General features: G+C 42.0%; 1 protein-coding gene across 3 annotated transcripts; it reads right to left on the bottom strand.

The window, feature by feature from the left end:
- Positions 1-56: 56 nt before the first annotated feature.
- ano7 (anoctamin 7) lies at positions 57-17,420 on the bottom strand. Of its 3 annotated transcripts, none has more exons than XM_071496058.1 (24): positions 17,270-17,420; positions 16,070-16,195; positions 13,991-14,048; positions 13,525-13,655; positions 12,467-12,574; positions 12,257-12,393; positions 11,911-11,968; positions 9,337-9,447; positions 8,985-9,150; positions 8,707-8,797; positions 8,429-8,525; positions 7,833-7,976; positions 7,425-7,562; positions 6,631-6,729; positions 5,842-5,944; positions 5,130-5,241; positions 4,603-4,657; positions 4,192-4,289; positions 3,863-4,050; positions 3,563-3,768; positions 3,346-3,485; positions 2,836-2,926; positions 2,417-2,536; positions 57-1,138 (listed from the first exon to the last, which is right to left on the bottom strand). In XM_071496058.1, exons 2-24 carry the CDS (start codon positions 16,157-16,159, stop codon positions 983-985), a joined length of 2,697 nt encoding a protein of 898 aa, XP_071352159.1. In that variant the 5' UTR covers positions 16,160-16,195; positions 17,270-17,420; the 3' UTR covers positions 57-982. The 3 variants fall into 3 exon arrangements, with proteins under 3 accessions (XP_071352159.1, XP_071352160.1, XP_071352161.1); XM_071496059.1 differs by having other exon boundaries at positions 17,173-17,311; XM_071496060.1 differs by lacking the exons at positions 13,525-13,655; positions 13,991-14,048; positions 16,070-16,195; positions 17,270-17,420 and adding an exon at positions 13,420-13,508.
- Between the last annotated feature and the right edge of the window lie 4,228 nt (positions 17,421-21,648).

The following is a 21,648-nucleotide window of genomic DNA, read 5'->3' as shown; positions in this document are numbered from 1 at the left end:
TATTCTACTCTATTCTCTGTAACAACAAAGTATGAAATGTTCTGGGAGACTCACAGTTTCCGTTTTCTGTTTATTTTATAATTTCCCTGATACAATGTTTGAATTTTACAGCTGTTATTTCTTTTTATGTACTTGACCCACAGACAATGTAAATGTTTCTTACTGAACAATATTTCTCTAATTAAATCTTTTCTAGCTTTGCCTTTTAGCGCCAGCGGAGCAGAATCACAGATAAAGCCACATGATATGTGAAGGATTTTCTGCTTCAACAGTTGTTCTTCTAAAAGAAAAATCTGATAAGGATAAATGAAAAAGCACAAACACCTGACTCCTGTAAGAAATGTATTTACATCATATATTCAGCCTTTTTCAGGAAAGATATTTGTTTAAAATTCTGTTATAATATGTACAATTATAAATGTATCAAAAATATATAAAACTGGTCATGGATCTTTGTTGAATCTCATGCAGATGACTTTAAACACAGTACAGATAATAAAATCCAGGTCTGTTTTTTCAGTGTCAAGACAGAGATGAATCAACATCAAATCATGGCAAAAATCCAAAAGTGTTTCTAATATTTTTTTTCTAATATCTTCATACATGAAATACAGAGGAACAGAGACACCTTTTAACAGGTACAAAAGGCTGTAGCCCTGTTCATTTGCTGGTCTTGCAGAGACCTAAGAACTCTTTAGGGTCTTCTTGAAGGGCTCATGTACAGTAGGTCTTGTAGAGGTCTAGCAGTCCTGTAAATCTCGTTCCCATCTAGCAGAGGTCTGGTAGAACCTCTAGATATCTAGAACTAGTCTTGTAGTTGCTGCAGATCTACATCTTGCTTGCAGAATTCTCATAAGGATTACACACAGTTCTTGTAGAGCTTGCAGAGGTCTGACAGTCTGGCTCTGTCAGGGAGGTTGAGCAGTCATTTAGATGTGGATGTTGAGACAGTGGGATGAGTGACATCCAGGACAGAGTCCACTCAGCAGCTGCCTGGTGTGTTCGTTTCCTCTGGGATCTCCTCCAGGTTTGGTGGGGGGGAGTCGCTCTGCAGCAGTGGTGAAGGTCTAGATCCACACTGTCGCAGGTCACTGGAACCGGTGTCCTTACCACTGGGAATCATGGTTTTCCCCAAAGACTGGAAGCACAGAACATAAGAGTGGAAACCAAATGTGTGCTAAGACAGACTGGACCAACTGGATCTGTCCAGAAACACAACCAACTACAACTGATGTTAAACCAAACTAGCATAAAAAAAAATCCACATTACAAAGTGATTTACACAAAGCAGCAGAATAAGACATGCAGGTCATATAAGGCAAGAGAAGCAGATCAGAAATATAACGGAAGTGTGTGAGTACTACAGTGCAAATAAACCAAAGGCATTGTCACCAGCAGGAGGTTGATCAGTACAAATCTAAAATAAAGATACAATCTTTATTTTGGATCTGTTTGGGAGTCAATAAAATGAAGTAAAAATAAGTAAAATGAGGAAAAGCTCAATAAAATGATAAAACAATGATAGAAAGTACGTTCTAAGAAGAGAATTTAAAAAATCCCTGATTCTGCTGAGCTGAGCTCCTTCCAGAGTTTCGGGGCTCTGACTGTGAAACCTCTGTCACCTCTGGTTTTTAGCTTTGCCTCAGGAACAATAAGCGACCTCAGGCTATGAGCTGGTTCACATGCTGTTCAGAGGTCAGAAATATGACATGGAGAGAGGCCACAAAGAGCTTTAAGTGTCATCAATTAAAATAAATTCACAAGGAGGCTAAAACCAGGGTGGTGTGGTCACTTCTCCTGGATCCTGTTAAAAGTCTGGCTGCTGAGTTCTGTACCGTCTGTAGCCAATTAATAGATTTTTGATTATGGCAGGTGAAGAGGCTGTTGCAATAGTCAAGGCATGAGGAGATGAAAGCATCTAAAATATTCTCTGTGTCTTTAAAGATAAAGATAAAATAGATCATATTTTGGATATATATCTCAAATTGTAAAGAAGACTTAAAATGTTTTGTTGTGTGCTGCTCAAAACTGAACTTTCTTTAAACCAAACTGGAAGATTCTTTGCAGTAGGTTTGATGTTTTCCAACAGGACGCCAGCAGTTGGCAGCATTTACTTGAGTCTTACTTGAGTTAAGTTTTGTGACATCCAGTTTTTGACATCACAAGGGCAGTGAAGTTATGAACTACCGGGACCAGAGGGTCTGACTGGAATGTAAATCTGTGTGTCATTAGCATAGCAGTGATGACATATGGCCATTACTGGAAACAACAAATGGTTTGACAGGTAAGAAGAGGACCATTGTTATGCTGTGCCCAATATTCCTGCCCAGGGCCTCAGCCTGTCTAACAGGATGCCGTGCCATGAAATTACATGTAACAGTTGAAAGTCTGTTAACTTTGATCTGTTTCATCGTACCTGGTTCTCAGCCAGTGCCTCTTTAGCCATATAGTGCTCCCTCCGCATCTTCATCTCCACCTCCTCTGGGATGTCAGGGACCATCATGTCGATCAGACGGCCAATAAAGAAGACCACATGCTGAAGAAGAGAGACAGGAAAAGCCTTCATCAAGTCACCAGGACCCAGACCTGTAGCTTCCTTCACGTGTTGACTGATCAGCACCTCAGGCTGCTTCTCAGTCAGCAAAGGCCCAAAGCATCTACACTGCTATTTGAAACAGTAGTGAACCTGGAGAACCAGGAGAACCACAAGAACCAGGAGAACCAGGTGAACCAGGTGAACCAGGTGAATCAGGTGGATCAAGTGAACCCAGTGAACCTCTCACACTTTCATAAACAAACTTCATCAAATGAACCTGATATGTGAGAGAAACTGACCTCAAAGATGATAACAAAACTGAGACGCACGGCGAGCAGGTGAAAGTACTCAGGTGTGTAATGACCATCTTCGTCCCTGAAACCGCGATACCTGCAGAGAAGAAGAACAGCAAAATCATCACCAGTCAACATCATGATAAACAGTTAACCTGCTGTGATTGGTTTAACCAGACCAATAATCACTTAACACCTGCAGTGTTAACACATTAAAGAGTAAGTCACATGACTGACAGACAGTTCATTCATTGGACAGGGTGTTGGCCTCATTCTGCTTCATCAGCAACATCAGCAACATCAGCAATATCAGTGCTACATGGACCTGCAGTCATGTCACCTACCTGCAGGATGTGTGATGCTGGCTGTAGTTGCAGTGATATTGCCTACCTGCTGGATATGTGTTGCTACAGTTGCAGTGATGTTGCCTACCTGCTGGATATGTGTTGCTACAGTTGCAGTGATGTTGCCTACCTGCTGGATGTGTGTTGTTGTAGTTGGAGTGATGTTGCCTACCTGCAGGATGTGTGATCCCGGTTGTAGGTGCGTGGTGTTGTTGCCAGAGTGAAGTTGATGAAGCCACTCAGCGTGCTGTCTCTGGTGTAGCGGTAGTAGAGGCGGGGCAGGAAGGACGAGGTGAAGGCGATGAGGAAAGCCTAAAGAGGTGACACCCTGTTAAACAGCTGTCTGTCTATGATGTCACAGGGACAGACGTGCAGGATCATCGTCTTACATTGCTGAGGACGGCTGCGTGTGTGATGAACTGCAGGATGCGGAGCCAGATGCCGATGTCCTGAGCTCGCTCCACCACCGGGCGGCGATACTCAGTCACAAACTTCTGAGCGTCCAGTCGAAGCTCCACCCAGTTATTAATGAGAGCGAAGAGCGGAGCGAGAGGACATGCTGCCACAAAGATGGTGATGAAGCCAAACTGGATCACTGAGGAGGAAGAGGAGGATTCACAGTGAGGAGTCATGGACCAGATCTAAGAGAAACACACCCACCCATCCAGAATCATCAGAACCGGACTCACCCATTTCCAGGTACTCGCTGAAGAGTCCCTCACAGACCAGCAGCTGGTAGTCCGCCTCCCAGGGAGAGACCTCCTCCTCCTCTTCCGCCCCCTGTTGCTCCTCCATCTGAGCCTCCTCTCCTTCCTCTTTCTTGACCTCCCTCAGCCGTGGACTCATCCTCCTCTTCTGCCACCATGACCTCAACTTCCTGCCAAATAATGAGCCTTCAGTTTCAAGGTTCAAAATGCTCTGACACCTTCTGTTATACAAGTCACATGACTGTGTGTGTCATGAAAGTTACTATCTTGTTTCCATGTCCGTGTGTGTGTGTCTGTGTGTGTGTGTTTACGGGAAGATGAACTCCTGGATGTTATTGATCAGCTGTTTTCCCACCATGATGATCAGCAGCTCCTGAGCCAATTCAATAAGACACCCACCCGCTCCACACTGAAACACACACCAGCAGAAATCAACTTCTGTTGTTCAAACTAATATAAATAAGGCAATGAGCCACAAGTAAAATCCACCCGTTGCCCTAAACATCAACAGGAAGTCCCTGTACCAGGCAAATAAACATTATCATTATTATTAACTGAGCTAATTGGTTTTAAGCAGAGTTATTGCATTAATGATACAGAGATTTCTACCACTGTGTCTCAATGGACAGACTTTGAATTCATTTTATTTCTGTGGGAGTCAACGCTCTGTATTCGTTGATCATCATCATCTTCATCTTCATCAGACAGGGTGACAGACTCACATCTTCATTGCGAACTCCAAACAGGGTGTTGAAGTGTCCAGGGTAACCAACAAACCTGCAGAGACACAAACAAACAAACAAACAAACAAATGTGAGCCTCTTCCTCTCTGATCGTCATGTATCATGTCGTTAAAGCTGTGTGATGTTTTCATGTCAGTCTGCTGCTTCCTGTTACACAAACTCCAGCGATTCAGACTGGCACAGCATTGTGTGTTTACACAGTCTGTTAGAAGTGACACATCCCTGAGGTGACTGAGGGGCTTTGAACAATGAACAAACAGCTGTGTTCTCATCATCAGCCTGCAGGAGGCGCTGCGGCTCCTCTCCTCCTGCTGCTCACAAACCAAGAGACCTCACGATGTAATTTAATCTGTTTTATTTTGAAAGTGAAAGAGGCAGAAACTACAAAGAACAAGATGAAAAAATAAAATAAGAGGGAAGGGAAGAAAGAAAAGAAAAAGGCTAATTTGGGATCAGGTAATGATGAACCTGTGAGGCCTGTTCTGATTGGCTGGAGCGGTTCTCACCTGCCTTTGAAGAAAGCGATGTAAACTGGAGATGAGTAGAAGTTGACGAACTGGAAGATGAAAACTTTGAGGACAAACATGTCTTCATATTTACTCTGAGTGCGATGCATCTCTGACAGAAACACACAGAGAGAACGTCACCTACACAACAGACTGTACAGTGTAACATTACTGCTAGACATAACACACAATAAATCCATACTGTTCATTTAGACTCTCCACACACTGACTCATTTCATCTGCTGAGTCTTTCACAACAAATACAACACAATTAGACACTGTTTAGAGCAGTGTCTGAAAACAACACGTTAAATGTTTTTTGGTTCATTTTAGGCTGTCTCATAATTAGGTCATTAATAATTTCAGTATGACAGAAACTCACTAACCTCATCCAAAACACAAAGACACTGAATTAAGTTTGTCAACAAAGAACACAAGAAAAATATTCATTGACACATTTTTTTCTAGAAATAAGCAAAAGTAAAATCCTCTTCATGTAGAAAAAGTATCCAGCTTCATCACAACAACAACTGTTATTATCTGGTTCAAGGTCACATTCAAGATCACATTCAGAAACAGGAAACTTCAAAAAAGTGACTAAAAGACTAGTATAAAAAAGAATCGACTAAAACTGAAAATCAAATAACTAAAGCTGACTGAATGTAAGGCTCAAACTGAGGATGAAGAGGGTGAGGATGAAGGTGTGACTCACCCCAGCGGGTGAGGATATGGGCCAGTGCAGTGTAAACCCTGGACAACATGAGGATGACCAACAGGTTCAACACTGATGCTGAAATACTGGCTATCCTCTGAGCCTGAACAGACACACACACACACACACACACACACACACACACACACACACACACACACACAGAGAGAGAGAGAGAGAGAGAGGGAGAGAGAGAAATCAGGTTGATATAAAAGTGAATTTAGTGACCTGTGGCGTCCCTCAGGGCAGAGTCTTGGAGCCTCCGTTGTTACTGTTAAACCTCATGGAGATTTACAGTAATATGGCTTTGTGTTGTGGTGTGTTTTATTGTGTGTGTTGTGTTGTGCTGTGCTGTGCTGTGCTGTGTTGTGCTGTGTTGTGCTGTGTTGTGCAGTGTTGTGCTGCGCTGCATTGTGTTGCATTGTGCTGCGTTTAGTTGCACTGCGTTCAGTTGTGTTAAGCTGCGTTGCACTGCGTTGTGCTAAGTTGCGCTGTGTTGTGTTGCGTTGCACTGCGCAGCACTGCGTTATGCGGCATTGTGCTGTGTTGTGTTGCATTGTGTTGTGTTGCGTTGCATTGCGCTGCACTGCACTGCATTGCGCTGAGTTGCGCTGCTTTGCATTGCATTGTGCTGCATTGAACTGCATTGCACTGAGTTGCATTGCACTGCATTGCGTTGCGCTCCGTTGAGCTGTGTTAAGCTGTGTTGTGTTGTCTTGCATTGTCTTGGGTTGTGCTGCGCTGTGTTACGTTGCACTGTGTTGTGTTGTCTTGCGTTGCGCTACTCACAGAGAGGCTGAGGAAGCTGTCCTGAGAGTTGTAGATGATGATGGTGAGGATTGTGCGATACAGAATGATGGAGATGAGGAACATCAACACCACAGTGATCTGCACACAGGAAACAGGAAGGTGAACATACTGCTTCTGAAACACAACCTGTATGAATATGTAGTGTCACATCCCAGTCAGCTCTGAAAGGTTAACTCCAGCAGCTGCAGGTCAACAACACACAATGACACACAATAACACACAAAAACACACAACATTGCTGTTGCTTCATGTCTCTGAGGCTGAGGCTGCATCCACACTGATATGTTTTCATTTTAAAACTAAAACCATCTCTGTCCACACTAACACACCTGAAAAAACACATCACATGACCACTCAGTACACTGAGCATGTGCAAACTGGTGTAAACAGGAAGTAGATTGTCTCCTCTCAGTTGGTTAGTTCCAGTAAATCATTGGAATCAGGAACAGCAAAGACAGTTGCAGAGTTCAAATATAGAACTGAACTGAACAACAGCTGCTGCAAAGACAACAAGGTCAGTAACACTTTCATTCATTATCCATGTTGTTTCACCCAGGCTGATAACAGCCAATCAGGAGCCACCATGGGTGTCTACGTGATCGTTTCCAAAGGTCTCTGTGTTTCTGTCCGCCCAGACAACACAACTGTGGAGTTTTAGACTAAAACAGTTCCAGTCTTTACATGTCTGTGTATGGTCCAGTCAGGCAACTGAATGCAGTGGACTGTTCCAGTGTCATAGTAGTCAGATGAAGGTCAGAGGTCAGGAGACTCACCATGATGACAATGACCATGCATCCAGTCAAAGTTCTGTTGAATCGTTTCTTATCAGGAAAGTGAGGTTCCTCTGCTCCGGTCACTGGGTTCCTAACGGTCATCGGCGCCATGGCTGTGAACTCTGGACGAGGTCGCTCCTGTGGAGGATGGTGATGGTGAGTGGAGGAGTTACAGTTCACTCATCCAAAAGACAAATCAATCAATCAGGACCCCCCAGGTGGTCCAGGGGGGTCCAACACCAGAATCATAAACGGAATCAATCAGATATTTAATGGAAAGTAAAAGGTTGTAGAATCAGAGCATCATTTCCTTTAACAGAAAAATGAACCACATGAACTGTGGTTAATATTCTACACACACTGGTTCACAGCCCAGAAACCTTAGAGGGACAGGTTGGAAACAGGTACCTCGATATCCTGGAAGTCAGAGCAGTCCCAGCGGTGAGACAGAGCTGAGCAGGTTCTCTTCCAATACTCCAGGAAGGTGACGGCCCACAGGGACATGAAGACACTGAGAAACACTGTTCCTCCATTATCAAACAGTAGACCTGCCTGAAGAGAGACAGACAGGTGATCACAGAGACGGACAGGTGGTCGTCTTGGTGTACTTAACACCTGCAGCAGCTGCAGGTTGACAGCTCAGTGCACCTGTAAGTCTGTGACACATCACTGTGATTCTGTTATGCACTGAAAAAATGATCCAAAAGATCTTCATTGTGTCCAGAAACCTGAACTCAAAGTAAACAAAGACACCAGCTGCTCGTGTCGGTGTATTTTAGCTGCTGTAGTCACATATATTCATATTAAAAATCTACATGATCTGATAAGAACAAGGTTCCTCTCAAACTGTCAGAGCATCATGACGAGGAGACGAAAATGTGACAATTACAGCCTCTAACATGGCCAACTATAATGTATGATGATGTCTCATAGGACAGAGAGACAGACAGGCAGACAGAGAGATGGGCAGGTGGACAGTGAGACAGGCAGGTGGAGACAGGTACCTTGTAGGTGAAACAGATGCTGGAGTAGTTCCAGTGGGAACAGATGTTACAGATAGGACACATGATGAAGCTGTTCCCACTCTCACACACCTCGTTCCTACACACACACACACACACACACACACAGACACACACACATGCATCTTTAGTAAATAGAAATATGCACAAATATTTGAGTATTTCAGACTATTTATTTTATGTGAACATCAAAGGTGATAATCACATTAAGCTGACATGTTAGCATGTTAGCATGTTAGCATGACAGAGTTTATACTTACGCTGGAACATCAGTGGCCATGAGCCAGAACCCAATCAGGAAGATCATAGTCCCGACGAGAGACGCCGGTAACAGCCAACCACTGTAGAAACCTGCAGTCAGAGACAGTTACTATGGAGACCTAGAGTCAGACACAGTTACCATGGAAACCTATGGTCAGAAACAGTTACTATAGAAATGTACAGTCAGTTACCATAGAAACCAATATGAAATCAAATTTCAGAAACAGCTGACAAATAGTTAGTAGTTGTTCATTAGAAGTGTTGTTGCCATAGTTACCGAGCCAGGCAAAGTAAAGTGCTATCTTCTCTCCAAAATACTCCCTGATGTGGTCCAGAGGTTGGTAACGTCTCCAGCAGGACCACTGGGCCCAGTATGAATACAGTATCTGCCTCATACTTAAAGACTCGGGGGGCACTGGGGGGGTTGGCAGCTGAAACCCACCCTGCAAATATAAAAGCAGAGTAGGATTGATGTTCAGACAACTCTGGTGTTGTCATCAAAAGGCTTCATATGGAAATTGAGTGCAGAGACAGTTAAACATTAATCATCACATCTTTAAATGTCTGAACGTTATCAGAATAAGAGTTCCTCAGTGGTCTCAAAGGGATCTTAAGGGTCAGGAGCTCACCTCATGCAGAGGGTAGGCAGCAGTGAAGACCTGCTCACTCAGCAACCGGTCGATTCCAACCTCCCCCTTCTTCAACGAACCATACTGAGTCCTGGCCAGAATCTCGTACAGCTGGAAGGACAGGACACGGTCAGTGCAGGGCCTAGTCTGGATACAGTCCTGCCACTTTGCCAACTGGTTCAGTAGAAGTAGAGAGGCTTCATATTTCTGACTGACTTCATATTTCCATCTGTTTAAATCCTCCTGGGAGACAGACCTAGACCCAAAGTTGTGCCTCTTTTCTTTTTCAGACATTATTATGATGTCTCACAGAGTTCAGTCACAGCTTCCTCCTCACCGGCGTCATCCTCAGGTTTAGTCTCAAACTTTTCACAAAGATGACCTGGGATCCCGTTTCATAAGCTGATCTTCAGTTTTAGACCAGTTTTAGTGAACAGTTACTAAAGACATGTTTGTTTAAGCTCAGTCAGTAAATAAATTGTAAGATCTGTTCTCATCAGTCAGCTTTTGAACTGCCACTTCAACTTCAGCTGTTGTGCTTGTTTTATTTTTAACATGAGCTTTAAACAGGGAACAACAGATAATGTTAGTTTTCCACACAAAGAATAATATAATATTCTTCTTGTAAATTTCTTGTGTCAGGGTTGTAGGTGAATTTTGAAGCTGTTGATAGAAATCATAAGAATTAATCTAAATATTGGGACTGTTCCTTTAAATCTGTATAAGGGGCCCTGAGACGCTTCCCTGAGGGACTCCACAAGATAACGTTTATCCTTGTTTGGTCTAATTAGTCACTTATTTTCCTAGTTGTTCTTGTTTATAAAATCTTTATAGTGATCTTTAAAATGATAACAGATGATAGTGATGAAACTTTATTGTAAGTTGTGTATAGAAAGGTTTTTTTCTTTCCCTTTGCCGTATTTCTTATGTTTTGTTAACAGTGTCATTCAGTAATTCAGGATTGAAGTAATGGTTGGCTCTCCAATGATACTTTTTAATTGAAATGCAGTTATTTAATTATTATGTAACATTTACAAACAGTATCAAAATATAAATTGTATAATTTTTTTCCTGAAACTGAAAATGTATTTATTTATTTTATTTTTTCAGGAAATTACAGACCAGTAAAATTGTTTCTGTTTTATTCTCCAGTTTGAAGATCTAAATGCCAGGAATAAAACTCTGGTGGAGAAAGAATCGATAGATTTTTTATTGATTCATTTTTTAGTTTGAAATGTGGTCAAATTTAAACATATATTTAGTTTAAAATGGTGAAATCATCCTGTTTTCATGTGTCTTTTTTGGCCTTTTAATGTCTTTATTAGATAGGTACAGTGAGAGAGTGAGTTTGCAAGTTGTTTAAGTTCCCAAGTTCTCAGAAAAATGTGTGTGTTTGTAGACAGTGTGTATGTGTAGATTGTGTGTGTTTGTAGACAGTGTGTATGTGTAGATTGTGTGTGTGTACACGGTGTGTATTTGAGGATGTGTGTTTGCTGGCAGATAGTGTTTGAAGTGGAGGCGTCGCCGCCTGCAGCGTCCGCCTGTTGACTGAAACATCCTGGAATCTGAGAAGTTAACTGGTTTCTGTCTCTGAACCAATCAGAGGAGTCTGTGAGGACCTCCACCGAACCCTGCTCAGACCAGGACCAGGACTAGATGGTGTGAATTCAGAGTTCACTGGACTGTTGGGGAAAATTCCAAACATGACAGACTGATATTAAAAGCTCAGAGCAGATTATTAATATCTGCTCTCTCTCTCTCTCTCTCTCTCTTTATATATATATATATATATATATATATATATATATATATATATATATATATATATATATATATATATATATATATATATATATATATATATATATATATATATATATATATATATATATATCATTATAATAATATAATAATATATCATTATTTATTAATTCTGGTAAACAGATAATCAAAAATGGAAAATAAGTTTTCTTGTTTACATTTTATCTAATTAACATAATAACAGAACAATACATCATTTTAATTTTTCTTTTCTGTTTATGAGATTTTCTCAGGATGGAAAACAGAAAACACAAAGTTAGTTTCATGAGTTTTTTTGAATTCATTCATTTTTTTAATTACCACTGGACTAGTTTGAAAAATGTAACTTAACAAACAGAGAATCACTGTTACTACGTTTCTGTTTGTGCAGCATGTTGCGAGAGGAGGAACCTGGTGATCATCTGTCAGTTGTACGTCTGTTCATGAATCCATGTATCTGCTGTTATCCATACTTTAGTGACGGCAGGCATCTCGTGTCCAGATGACACTTTTGAAAACTGAACTCTTTGGTGAACGTGGGCACGTTCCTCACACGTGAAGGACGAGCTCTTTAAAAGAACCTGCTTGACTTGTGCTGTTGTAACTTTTAGTTTTGCACATTAAGACATAATAAGCAGCTGTGGTTATTGAACATCTGGCCCACATCATTTTCTGTAGCATCACAGTTTTCAAATCAAAACCCAGATGATTCCACATGTCACACGTGTCCACACAGACTGTGTCTGACTGGTGTGTTGAGGGGTCTGAACTCACCACCTGGTGTCGCTGAGTCGTCTTGAAAAACGTCTCTTTGTTGTCGCTGCCCAGAAACCTGCCGACAGAGAGGAGGGAAATGGCCTCAGACTGGACATTTTCACTGAAGGAAAAACCCACTCCAGCTCCTCTGCTTACACTTTAACTTCATTCAGCCCGTCCATTTCAACAACTTCTTTCAGTATTTCAACTATTTCAGATGTGCAGACCACAGTTTTTTTCATCGGGGAGCTCATGAACATTAACGTCACTTGTCTTCAGTGAAGTTTTGTCGTGAATCGTGTTTGTGTTCCTTAAAGCTCTTTCTTGAAATCAAAGAGCAGCAGTGTTTTTCTGATGTGATCACCTCTGCAGCTTGTTGGTCCTGAACTGACAGGTGTAGTAGTCAGGTGGGGGGTTGGGGACGTCGTGGGACATAGGGTTGGGGAGGGACAGCTTGGACAGGATCTGTTCAGACCAGATAACGACTGGAGCAGTGACCATCTGCAGGAGGACAGGGACATAGGTGAGGACTCTGGTCTGTGTCTGGACAGCAGAGGAGGACGAGGTGCTTTACCTGCAGGGGGACCCTCAGACTGATCTCCTCAGCGTAATAACAGAGGACGCTCCACGGAGCACTGAGGAGGACAAAACAAATCTTCATCTTTGTCTGCACCACCTCCCTCTGTAGAAAGACACAGGGGGTCATTAAATCTCCGTTGGAGTCCCACAAGGTTCTGTTCTGGGTCCACTCCCCTTCTCTCTTTATACCCTCCCACTGGGTCCCATGATGCATAAACATTAAGGAGGTTACTTATGGAGGTTACACAGACAACACCCAACCACACATCCTGAACATCCCTCAGGACCACAGGAGCCGAGTGCTGATTCAGGTTCAGCCCCAGAAAATGAACATGAGTTCATTGAAGCCGGAGCCTCAGTCTTGAGGTACTTCACCTGAGTGTCAGCCACAGACACCACTTTACTTCAGATTTAGACTGAAAACAGAGTGTGCAACAGGAGTTTCAGACTTGGACACTTTGTCACTGAATCTTTGAATGTTTACTCATTCTGATGTCAGTTTATCCAGTGTGTCAGTGTTTCAGTCTGGACTGAAGAAAACAGGACATTTAAGGACATCACTGTGGCCTGTGGGACATTTGAATGTTTCCTGACATGTTATTGAAACAAAATAAGGTCTCTGCCACAGCTTCTCCTACATCTGAGCTGCATGGAGAAAGGAAAAGGTCAAAAGAGGTCAAAACTCCAGCAACACTTGTAGTAAAGAGTAGAGCTTTATTTGACCAAGGCATCTTGGCCTGTGGCCTCGTGGATGACCCTGATGAAGGCTCAGAAAACCCTGAAAACAATGCTCAGCTCGACCAGCAGGACACACTGCAGCAGCACAATGATCCAGTAATGAAGTGTTTCAACAGGTACAGGCTCCATACAGCTGCAGCATCTGTCTTTACTGTGGTGCGTGTGTGTGTGTGTGTGTGTGTGTGTGAATGTTGACTTGAGAAAACTCACTGGTGTCATGTGGAGGAACTGATCCGTTTACAGCTTCACTCCTCAAAAAGCTCAGTCTGACCTCAGGACGTCTGCTGTGTCCACAGGTGTGCTTGTTTTGCTCACCTGTTCCTGCAGCAGCCCAGCGTGTCTCAGTCTGTTCAGAAAATCCTCCCTCCATTTCAGGTGGGTGGGGTTAACATCTGTACCCTCCTCCTTCTCTGAGTTCCGAGGCTCCTCCCATACCAACACAAAATCTGTCCAATAGGAGCATAGCATTCAAAGCATCACTGATGTGAGGTCATCACTGCTTAGACTGACCCATCTGCTATTGGCTGTTCTGTGCTAATGTCATGATACCCTCAGGAAACACCTGTAGACAGTGGACTGACCACCTGACACCTGACTGATCGCCTGATTGTTTGTCCTGTGGTAATTCTCCACCAGCTGTCCCACCTGTGCAGGTGAGTTAAAGGTCGTCAGGTCGTCCCCTGCTGAAGCTCATCAGTCTGCTCCTCCTCACTGTTTGCTCTCTGTCTTCCTGTCCTCTCAGGTAATATTGACTCAGCAGCACCATGTTTGTTTTACTCACCAACTCGAGTCGATCTGTCACTGAACATGTTCCTGTCCCGAGGCTGAACAGGTGCATTCTGGGAAATAACAACAGACTGATTCAACACAGGTAAAACATTTCACTTGGAGACTGAGAGAATAACAGACAGTTGATCACAGAGCAGAATGTTCCAGAATGAGAAGCCTGATTTGATCAGTTTTACTTCAGCTCTCTCACCTGCAGCTTCTCCCCTGTTTGATCTCGACCACCATTAAAACCTGATGATGAAACTAACACACTTCATTTTGCAGTGACTCCCCTGTATAAAGACGTGTGTATGGTCCCTGCTGTCTCTTCAGACGTGATCAGTGATTAGTGACGTATGAGCTGATGAGTTTTGTCTTCACAGGAACGTTTTGAATTTAGAAGTTGTGGGTTTTTCTTTTTTGATTAAACGTTTTTGTTTTTTTTATCTCACCATTACAGAGCTTTTTTACTTCTCTGATGCATTCTGAATGAATGAATGAATGATTTTGTTATTATTGCATCATGCATATAAACACACATGGGTGCACAAGACACCTTAAATTCCATGCTGCGTTGACATTTCAACAACTTCGACCTGTCACAGACTTTCACTGTCTCCAGCACGATTCATAAATCACTGAATCACTCATGTTTTATAGAACTGGAGGATCAGAAGAAATAATCCACATTGGTTTTTGAAAGTTAAAGTTAACAAACATGAACATCTCAGCCCTGTGTTCCTCTCTTTCAGCTTTGTGTTGGGTCTCCACCTGCTGCTCAGCAGCTGGAGGAGTACGAGGCAGAGGCTGATACAGATGTTTCTCTGTGAGAGTGAAGCAGAGCAGTGAGCTTGTGTCGTTAACTTGTGAGACCTCGTCTTGTTTTTCAGACGGTTGTTTATTTCCTCTCATCAGGAGTGTTTCAGTCTGATGTGCGTTTTCAGTCTCGTCACAGTGAACCAGTGCAGATTTGACTCTTCCTGCTGTTTCATGTCTTCATTGTTGTTAATGAGACTGACGACAATCATGGTGATGAGAGGAAGACCAGGACAAACATCTACTGTTTAATGTTTCATCACTCAGTTGGTGTTAATCTGTGTGGAGACGGTCTGTCTTAACTAATCACATACTTCCTGTTTCCTGCAGCAGTAAAACAAGCACTCATTAAAACCAGCTGAGAGGTCAAAACACTGCAGCAGCTGATCTCACTGGTTTTACTTTCTGGACCAAACTTTCTGCAATTTTTCCATTTTGATGGAGTGAACAGTTTCCACCTGATGCTAAACATGACCTGAAGCCAGAGTATAGGTATGTGAGGGTTTTATTTATATGCACTACTGGTCAAAGATTTTACAACACCTCAGTTTTTATTATTTAGTCATGGACAGGTCTCCCACTGAGTCTGACTCTGTGGACTCTGAACGACCAACTGAAACCAGTCTGTTCAGGTTTCAGGAAGCATGTGGTGTTTCATGCTTTTAACCGGTGCCATCTTTTTTCCTCCTGAATATTTTATCTGCTTTTATTGGATGGATTTTGATTTGAATCCTTTTATTTGATTTGATTAATTTGATTGTGAAGCACTTTGTGATGACTGTCTCTATAAACAAACTCTGCTTCTTTGCTTATTTACATTTAGATATTTTTTTTTTCTGAAATTAAAGAAAATAAATAAATAAATAATAAAGATTTTTAAAAAACAAGGAATCACTGCATCTGTGACTCAACCATCAGCTGAACTCACTGTGATCTTCTCCCTACAATAGAATGTGTGCTGTCACTGGCCTCTCCCCTTGTCTGCATGTGAGGCCAAATTTCAACAAAAACTGTAAAAACTGTGTTTGTTCTAAAACTGTGATGTGTCAATGTGATGTAATGCATTTCTGTGGTATGGTATACACCTGCCACTACTACTACTACTACTACTACTACCACTACTACTACTACTACTGTAATACTTTGTTACTACCTTCCTTTGCTTTTAATGACGCCACCCTCACTGACTTCACATCTCTCTGCTGATTGTCTCACTGATTAATTGTTCCAATAATTATTCAGACTGTTACTGATCAGGTCACATTCAGGTTGTTACCATGGTGATGCTGCCATAGTTGTTCTCTGGCTTGGTTTCCATGGCAATGAGTGTGGTGCTGTCCTCCCTCTGCTCCCCTCTCCTCCTCATTGTCCCTCTCCTCCTCCTCCTTCCTCTTCTGCAGAACTACAAACACACACACTGTGTACACTTGCATGTTTGTTACATGTTTGTATCCAGGTACACAACACACCCTGAGCAGATCTGGGTCTCTGAACCTGTACTTTTGACCGAAGTGTTTCTGCAGGACTATGTATCTAAAGTTTGTACAAAGTAATAATCACTGTATAAAGATGTGATAACTGTTTTCTAACAGACTCTAATGTCGTTGTAATCTGATCTAAGTGTTAATCAATGTATTTGTTAACAACTCTAACTCCTCCTGTGGACACACATAAACTGTGTCACAGCTACATTACAGTCTGTTGCAGTGTTTCTTCAAGTAATGAATGTGCTTCTAAAGATGACGGTAATTAAATGTTGATAACAGGGCAAACTGATGTGGTTAATCAGTAGAATGAATTATTCTGACTAATTATGTTTATGTTGCGTAACCATCAGCAGGTCAGCTAAAAACCTAATTACATGAATAAATAAATATTTGTCTCTGTGTGTGTAAATTATGCAAATATGAAGAATTATATTAAATAAATGAGAATGTGATTTTTACTTTGGTGAAAAGGATTTCTGCCTGTTTGTTTTAAACAAAAACTAATTTTACATCAAACCTGATGAGTAATAATCTCTATGATCTGAGTCATTAAAACTCTGATTAGATACAGTTATTATCAGTAATACACGGGACCTGGCTGCAGAAGAGTTAAAACTGAAAAACACACACTGTAAGGACACACACTGCAACACAACAACAAGCTGATAACAACCGATATTAACGAACTGATCAATACCGAGAACATAATCATCAGTATTGATCTGTGGGCTGGGTTCAGAGGAACTGGGCCACTCAATAACTCTGAGACACAAACGTTCACTGACAGCAGTTGTGCGTCTGTGAAATGACACAACCTGAACGTGTTCAGCGGGACAGCTGCTCTGGTAAAGCGGGAACTTATTGATTAACCAATGAATAACTGATCAATCACCTCGCGGTTCAGTGTCTGTCTGACGTCAGAACCTGGTCCTCGGTCTCTCTCGGGCTCCGGTTAGCGATGGTTTTCTGTGCCGTGCAGTCGGACTCACCTGTGTGTGCAGACGTCGACGGGCTCCGGCGAAGCTCAGGTGAGTCCCGAGGCAGAGCGGTTCTCTCTCTCTCTCTCTCTCTCTCTCTCTCTCTCTCTCTCTCTCTGTTCACTTTCCAGGTTAAGGCTGAACTCTGTTAGCTCCGCTCCTCCTGTAAGCCCCGCCCACACCACCGCGTCCCGTCTATCATCAAAACAAACGCTCCAACGCAAGATGAAGTCACCTCCTCTCCCAGTATGTTCAGAATCATTTCTGAAATCCTGTTGTTGAGTTGTGTGACAGAAATACAACCAACACCACAAACTACAACAGTTTGACAAAATCTGACTTTTTTTATTCCACATGAAATATTCTGAGTGGTTATAATTACTCTGCCACCTGTTGGTACAACACTCCACACTCAAACATACAGTCATCCAGCACTTTATTAGGAACACCTGCGCACCTGCTTATTTCTGCATCTATCCAATCGGCCAATCACGTGGCAGCAGAGCAGATCCAGGTGAGGAGCTTCAGGTAATGTTCACATCAAAGGCTCCGGTCACTCAGATAACCACTCTGTACACCTGAGCTGAGCAGAAAAGCTTCAGAGTGAACAACACGTCAACCTGGAGGTGGATGGACTACAACAGCAGAGACCACATCTGGGTCCACTTCCTGTCACCAAGACCAGAAACCTGAGGCTGCTGTGGACCCAGACTCACCAACACTGGACAGGTGAAGACCTGGTCTGATGGATCTGGATTTCTGCTCAGGCAGCAGATGGTAGGGTCACATGGTTGGATCCACTTTGGGTCTTAACACCAGTCAGTCCTGGTCTGAATGTCTCAGTCTGTCTGAGTGTTGTTCTGACCATGTTCATCCTTCATGGCCACAGTGGCCACCATCTTCTAATGGCTACTTCCTGCAGGATAATGCTCCATGACACAAACTGGTTTCATCAACATGACAGTGAGTCCAGGTCAGTCTCAGACCTGGATCTAGTAGACCCCCTTTGGGATGAGGTAGAACAGGAGACTGTGATGCAGTCATGTCAACATGGAGCAGAGTCTCAGAGGAAAGTTTAACATCTGGACCCAGGACCCAAAGGACTGAGGAGCTACAGTCAGTGCAGTGTTCCTAATAAAGTGATCAGTGAGTGTAAGTTGCAAACTCCTTAAAATAGGTTTACTGGGGTTAATTACCTCACATTACCATTTCCAACAAAATTCCAAACTCTCAGTTTTCTCACAGTATAAATGACTGAACTCAAGTTTGGTCTCAACACTAAAAAATCCAGCTCCTGGTTACTTCACCATTTCATGAATTTAACTAATCTCATTTCTTTAGATTCAGGAGTTCAGCGGGTAAAATGCATTTTTATCAGTGCAGTTGTCTGACGTTCCTTGAGAGGGGTTAAACTGTTGGTAAAAAATAGTTGACCTGAAGTTGTGTGTTTGTTTGGGTCCTGAATGCCAGGACTGTGTTACTGCAGGCTTCTATTTCTTTTCATTGTTGTCAAATAAATCTATTTTTTAAAGGCGTGTTAGATTAGAGGACCACAAGGACCTGCAAAACTGAACACTGACTTTAAACTCTGCCACATTTCCGAGGTATTTCAGAGTATTTTCTGTTGCACTACATTTATCTGACAGTTACTGGGTGGTTTGCAGAGTCAAATGTTGCATAAGTTTATAAAACATGAAGTACTGTCAGGTGGTTACTACAGTATCCTGTATACTGTCACAGTATATAGTCATTTTAATGGATGTGATTCATTAATAATGAACAGAGCCATTTGTTGACATCTAATTATTAACAAATTAAATGCAGGACTTGTACTGATGTACTTTAAATATGAAAATACTCTAAAAATTAAGTCCTGCATTCACAGTTTTATTAAAGTATTAAAAGTAAAAGTTCCTGTTGGAGTGTCACAGTATTAGGTTATAGTATGATTGTCACTGATGCATTAATGGAGCTATTTGTAAGTTTTGCTTTTGATACATAGCTAACATTAGCATTAACAGCTGTTTACTCAGTATAGAAAAAACATGAGTTTAGCATCAAACTTTATTTCTTTACTCAACAGGAGCTGTTTCTAGTGGGTAAAAGCAACATCAGTATTAACTCTAGTTTTGTTTTTAGTTCTGTCATTATTTTTTTCTACTGAAGTCTGCATGCTAACCAGCTAGCCCAGGTTTGGCAGCACTGTCTTGTCACTTTAGAGTCCAGTCTGTCCCAAAGACGTAGCTGCTCCGAGGCCGTGTAAGTAATAACCTCTTGTCTTGTAAACACTACAGCTGAAGCTCTTGCTAAGCGACTGTCACCAGCGCCCACTCCCACGTCTGGCAGCAGAGAAAACTTACTTATAGCAGCTTTAAGTAAATGTACCTAGAAACATGGAGTCCTCACACCTACAGGATCCTGATGAGGACAAAAGTACTGAAATGACAATAAAGTGACATATAATAAAAAACAATAGATATTTTTAACAAAAAGTGCAATAATTGTAAAGCTCTATGCTTTTAATGTGTCCACTCTGGAATGTAAGTTCATTTTTTACATTAAATCTGCATAATAAGTACTTTTGATACTTTTGTGAGAATGCTTCTGTACTTTGACTGAAGTACCATAAAACTATTTTCACCATTATGTTGAAGTGACAGATGACATTAGAAGATGTTGTGTGTCTGTGGTTTACAATCAGAGCAGAACTGTGAGAGTCATTGTCTTTAATGTTTATTATATTTCTGCACATCTGTTCCCTTCACATTCTCTGACAACTCAATAAAATCAACTAAAGCCTCCATCAGTCCTCTGACAGTAGCTATCTGCAATAGAGCTCTCTGATTGGATAAGCAGAGTGGTGACGCCCCCTTCAGGACAGAGACACAGTTTACAACAAGCTGAGTTTATTCTACATCAGATCTACTGTCATCTACTTTACACACACATTACTACACAGCTCTGACCCAGACACACACACGTTTGTCTTTCTATATATGTGAGGACCTTACTTCATATAATGCATTGTCAAGACCATCACCCCAGCCCTAACCCCCCCTCACCTAAACCTGATTCTGATCTGAACCTTAAAACCAAGTCTGAACTTTTGCATAGGGAGGACCGGCCAAAATGTCCTCACAATGCAGACATGTCCTCACCACCATGGTCATAGTGGTCCTCACAATGTTAGAGATAGCCTGTGAATATTCTCATTTGTCCAGGTCATAGTATCTCAAAGGAATTTTAACTCGAAAGCAACTGGACTCGGTTATTTGTCTAGGAAAACGTTTCACCTCTCATCCAAGAGGCTTCATCAGTTCATGTTCGCATCTGACCAGGCTGGGACTGGTCCCACAGCCTGGTAACCGAGTCCAGTTGCTTTCGAGTTAAAATTCCTTTGAGAATGTTAGAGATACAATACACACACACACACACACACACACACACACACACACACACACAGAAACATCTTTGGCAGGAAGCAGCTTCTTCCTCTATTAAACAAATGATACACAGAAGCTGCATGGAATTGGACGGTGATGTCATCAGCAGTCAAAGCTTGCACGCGCACGCGCGCACACACACATGCGCACACAGACTGACAGCATACTGTGTGCAGTGTTGTCACAATACCGACTTTAATGTCTGAATAGTGAGTTTGTGTTTCAGTTGGTGAAGTCCAGGGGAACAGGCTGAGAGCTCCCCCTGCTGTCAGAGTCAGGTACCCACACTGAACAGTAACACTAAAGGATTGTGGGTAACAGGTCTTTAAATTGTTTATTACACTGTACTACTGAAACACTCTTTAACTTATCACACTTCATATTCACTCAGTATTAAATGTTAGATACTTTATTTTTTTAATATAATTATTGTCTTCTTCCATATAATATTTTTATTAATAGTCCAGCAGTATACTCTCAAGGCTCTGACGACAGAGGGAGTCATATGATCAGAGTTTGTATTCAAAAGACAAATTTTGGACTTTGGTGAAAGATAAAAAAGGGTTAGGGGTTAACCCTAAAATTTTAAACTTTTAGTCACAAAGTTATGAATAAAATTATAATTTTTCCACTCACTATGAAACACTGCACAGGATAACACCAGAAACGTCCCTGAACACCCCATGCTCATTTTACCCTCCCAAATGCCCCACATCCCTTTTAATTGTGAACACCTCAAACACCCCACAAACACCTTTTAGTCCCTTAACACCCCACCCTAGTTTTTCTTCCCTAAAATCCAACGCTAATTTTAGTGAACTTAAGGTCCCATGCTTGTTTCAGTTCCTGAATGCCCCACGCGCATCATAGCTCCCAAACACCCCACCAAGTTAGTTCCTGAACGTCCCATGCAAATTTTTAATACTCAACACTTGACCCCGATTTGTG

This window comes from Trachinotus anak, unplaced genomic scaffold (assembly GCF_046630095.1).
Source record: "Trachinotus anak isolate AG129_WGS33_773 ecotype Australia unplaced genomic scaffold, CSIRO_AGI_Tana_v1 ptg000014l, whole genome shotgun sequence".
In the NCBI taxonomy this organism is placed as follows: domain Eukaryota; kingdom Metazoa; phylum Chordata; class Actinopteri; order Carangiformes; family Carangidae; genus Trachinotus; species Trachinotus anak.
Note: the sequence above shows the minus strand (reverse complement) of the source record. Positions and strands in the feature narration are given on the sequence as shown.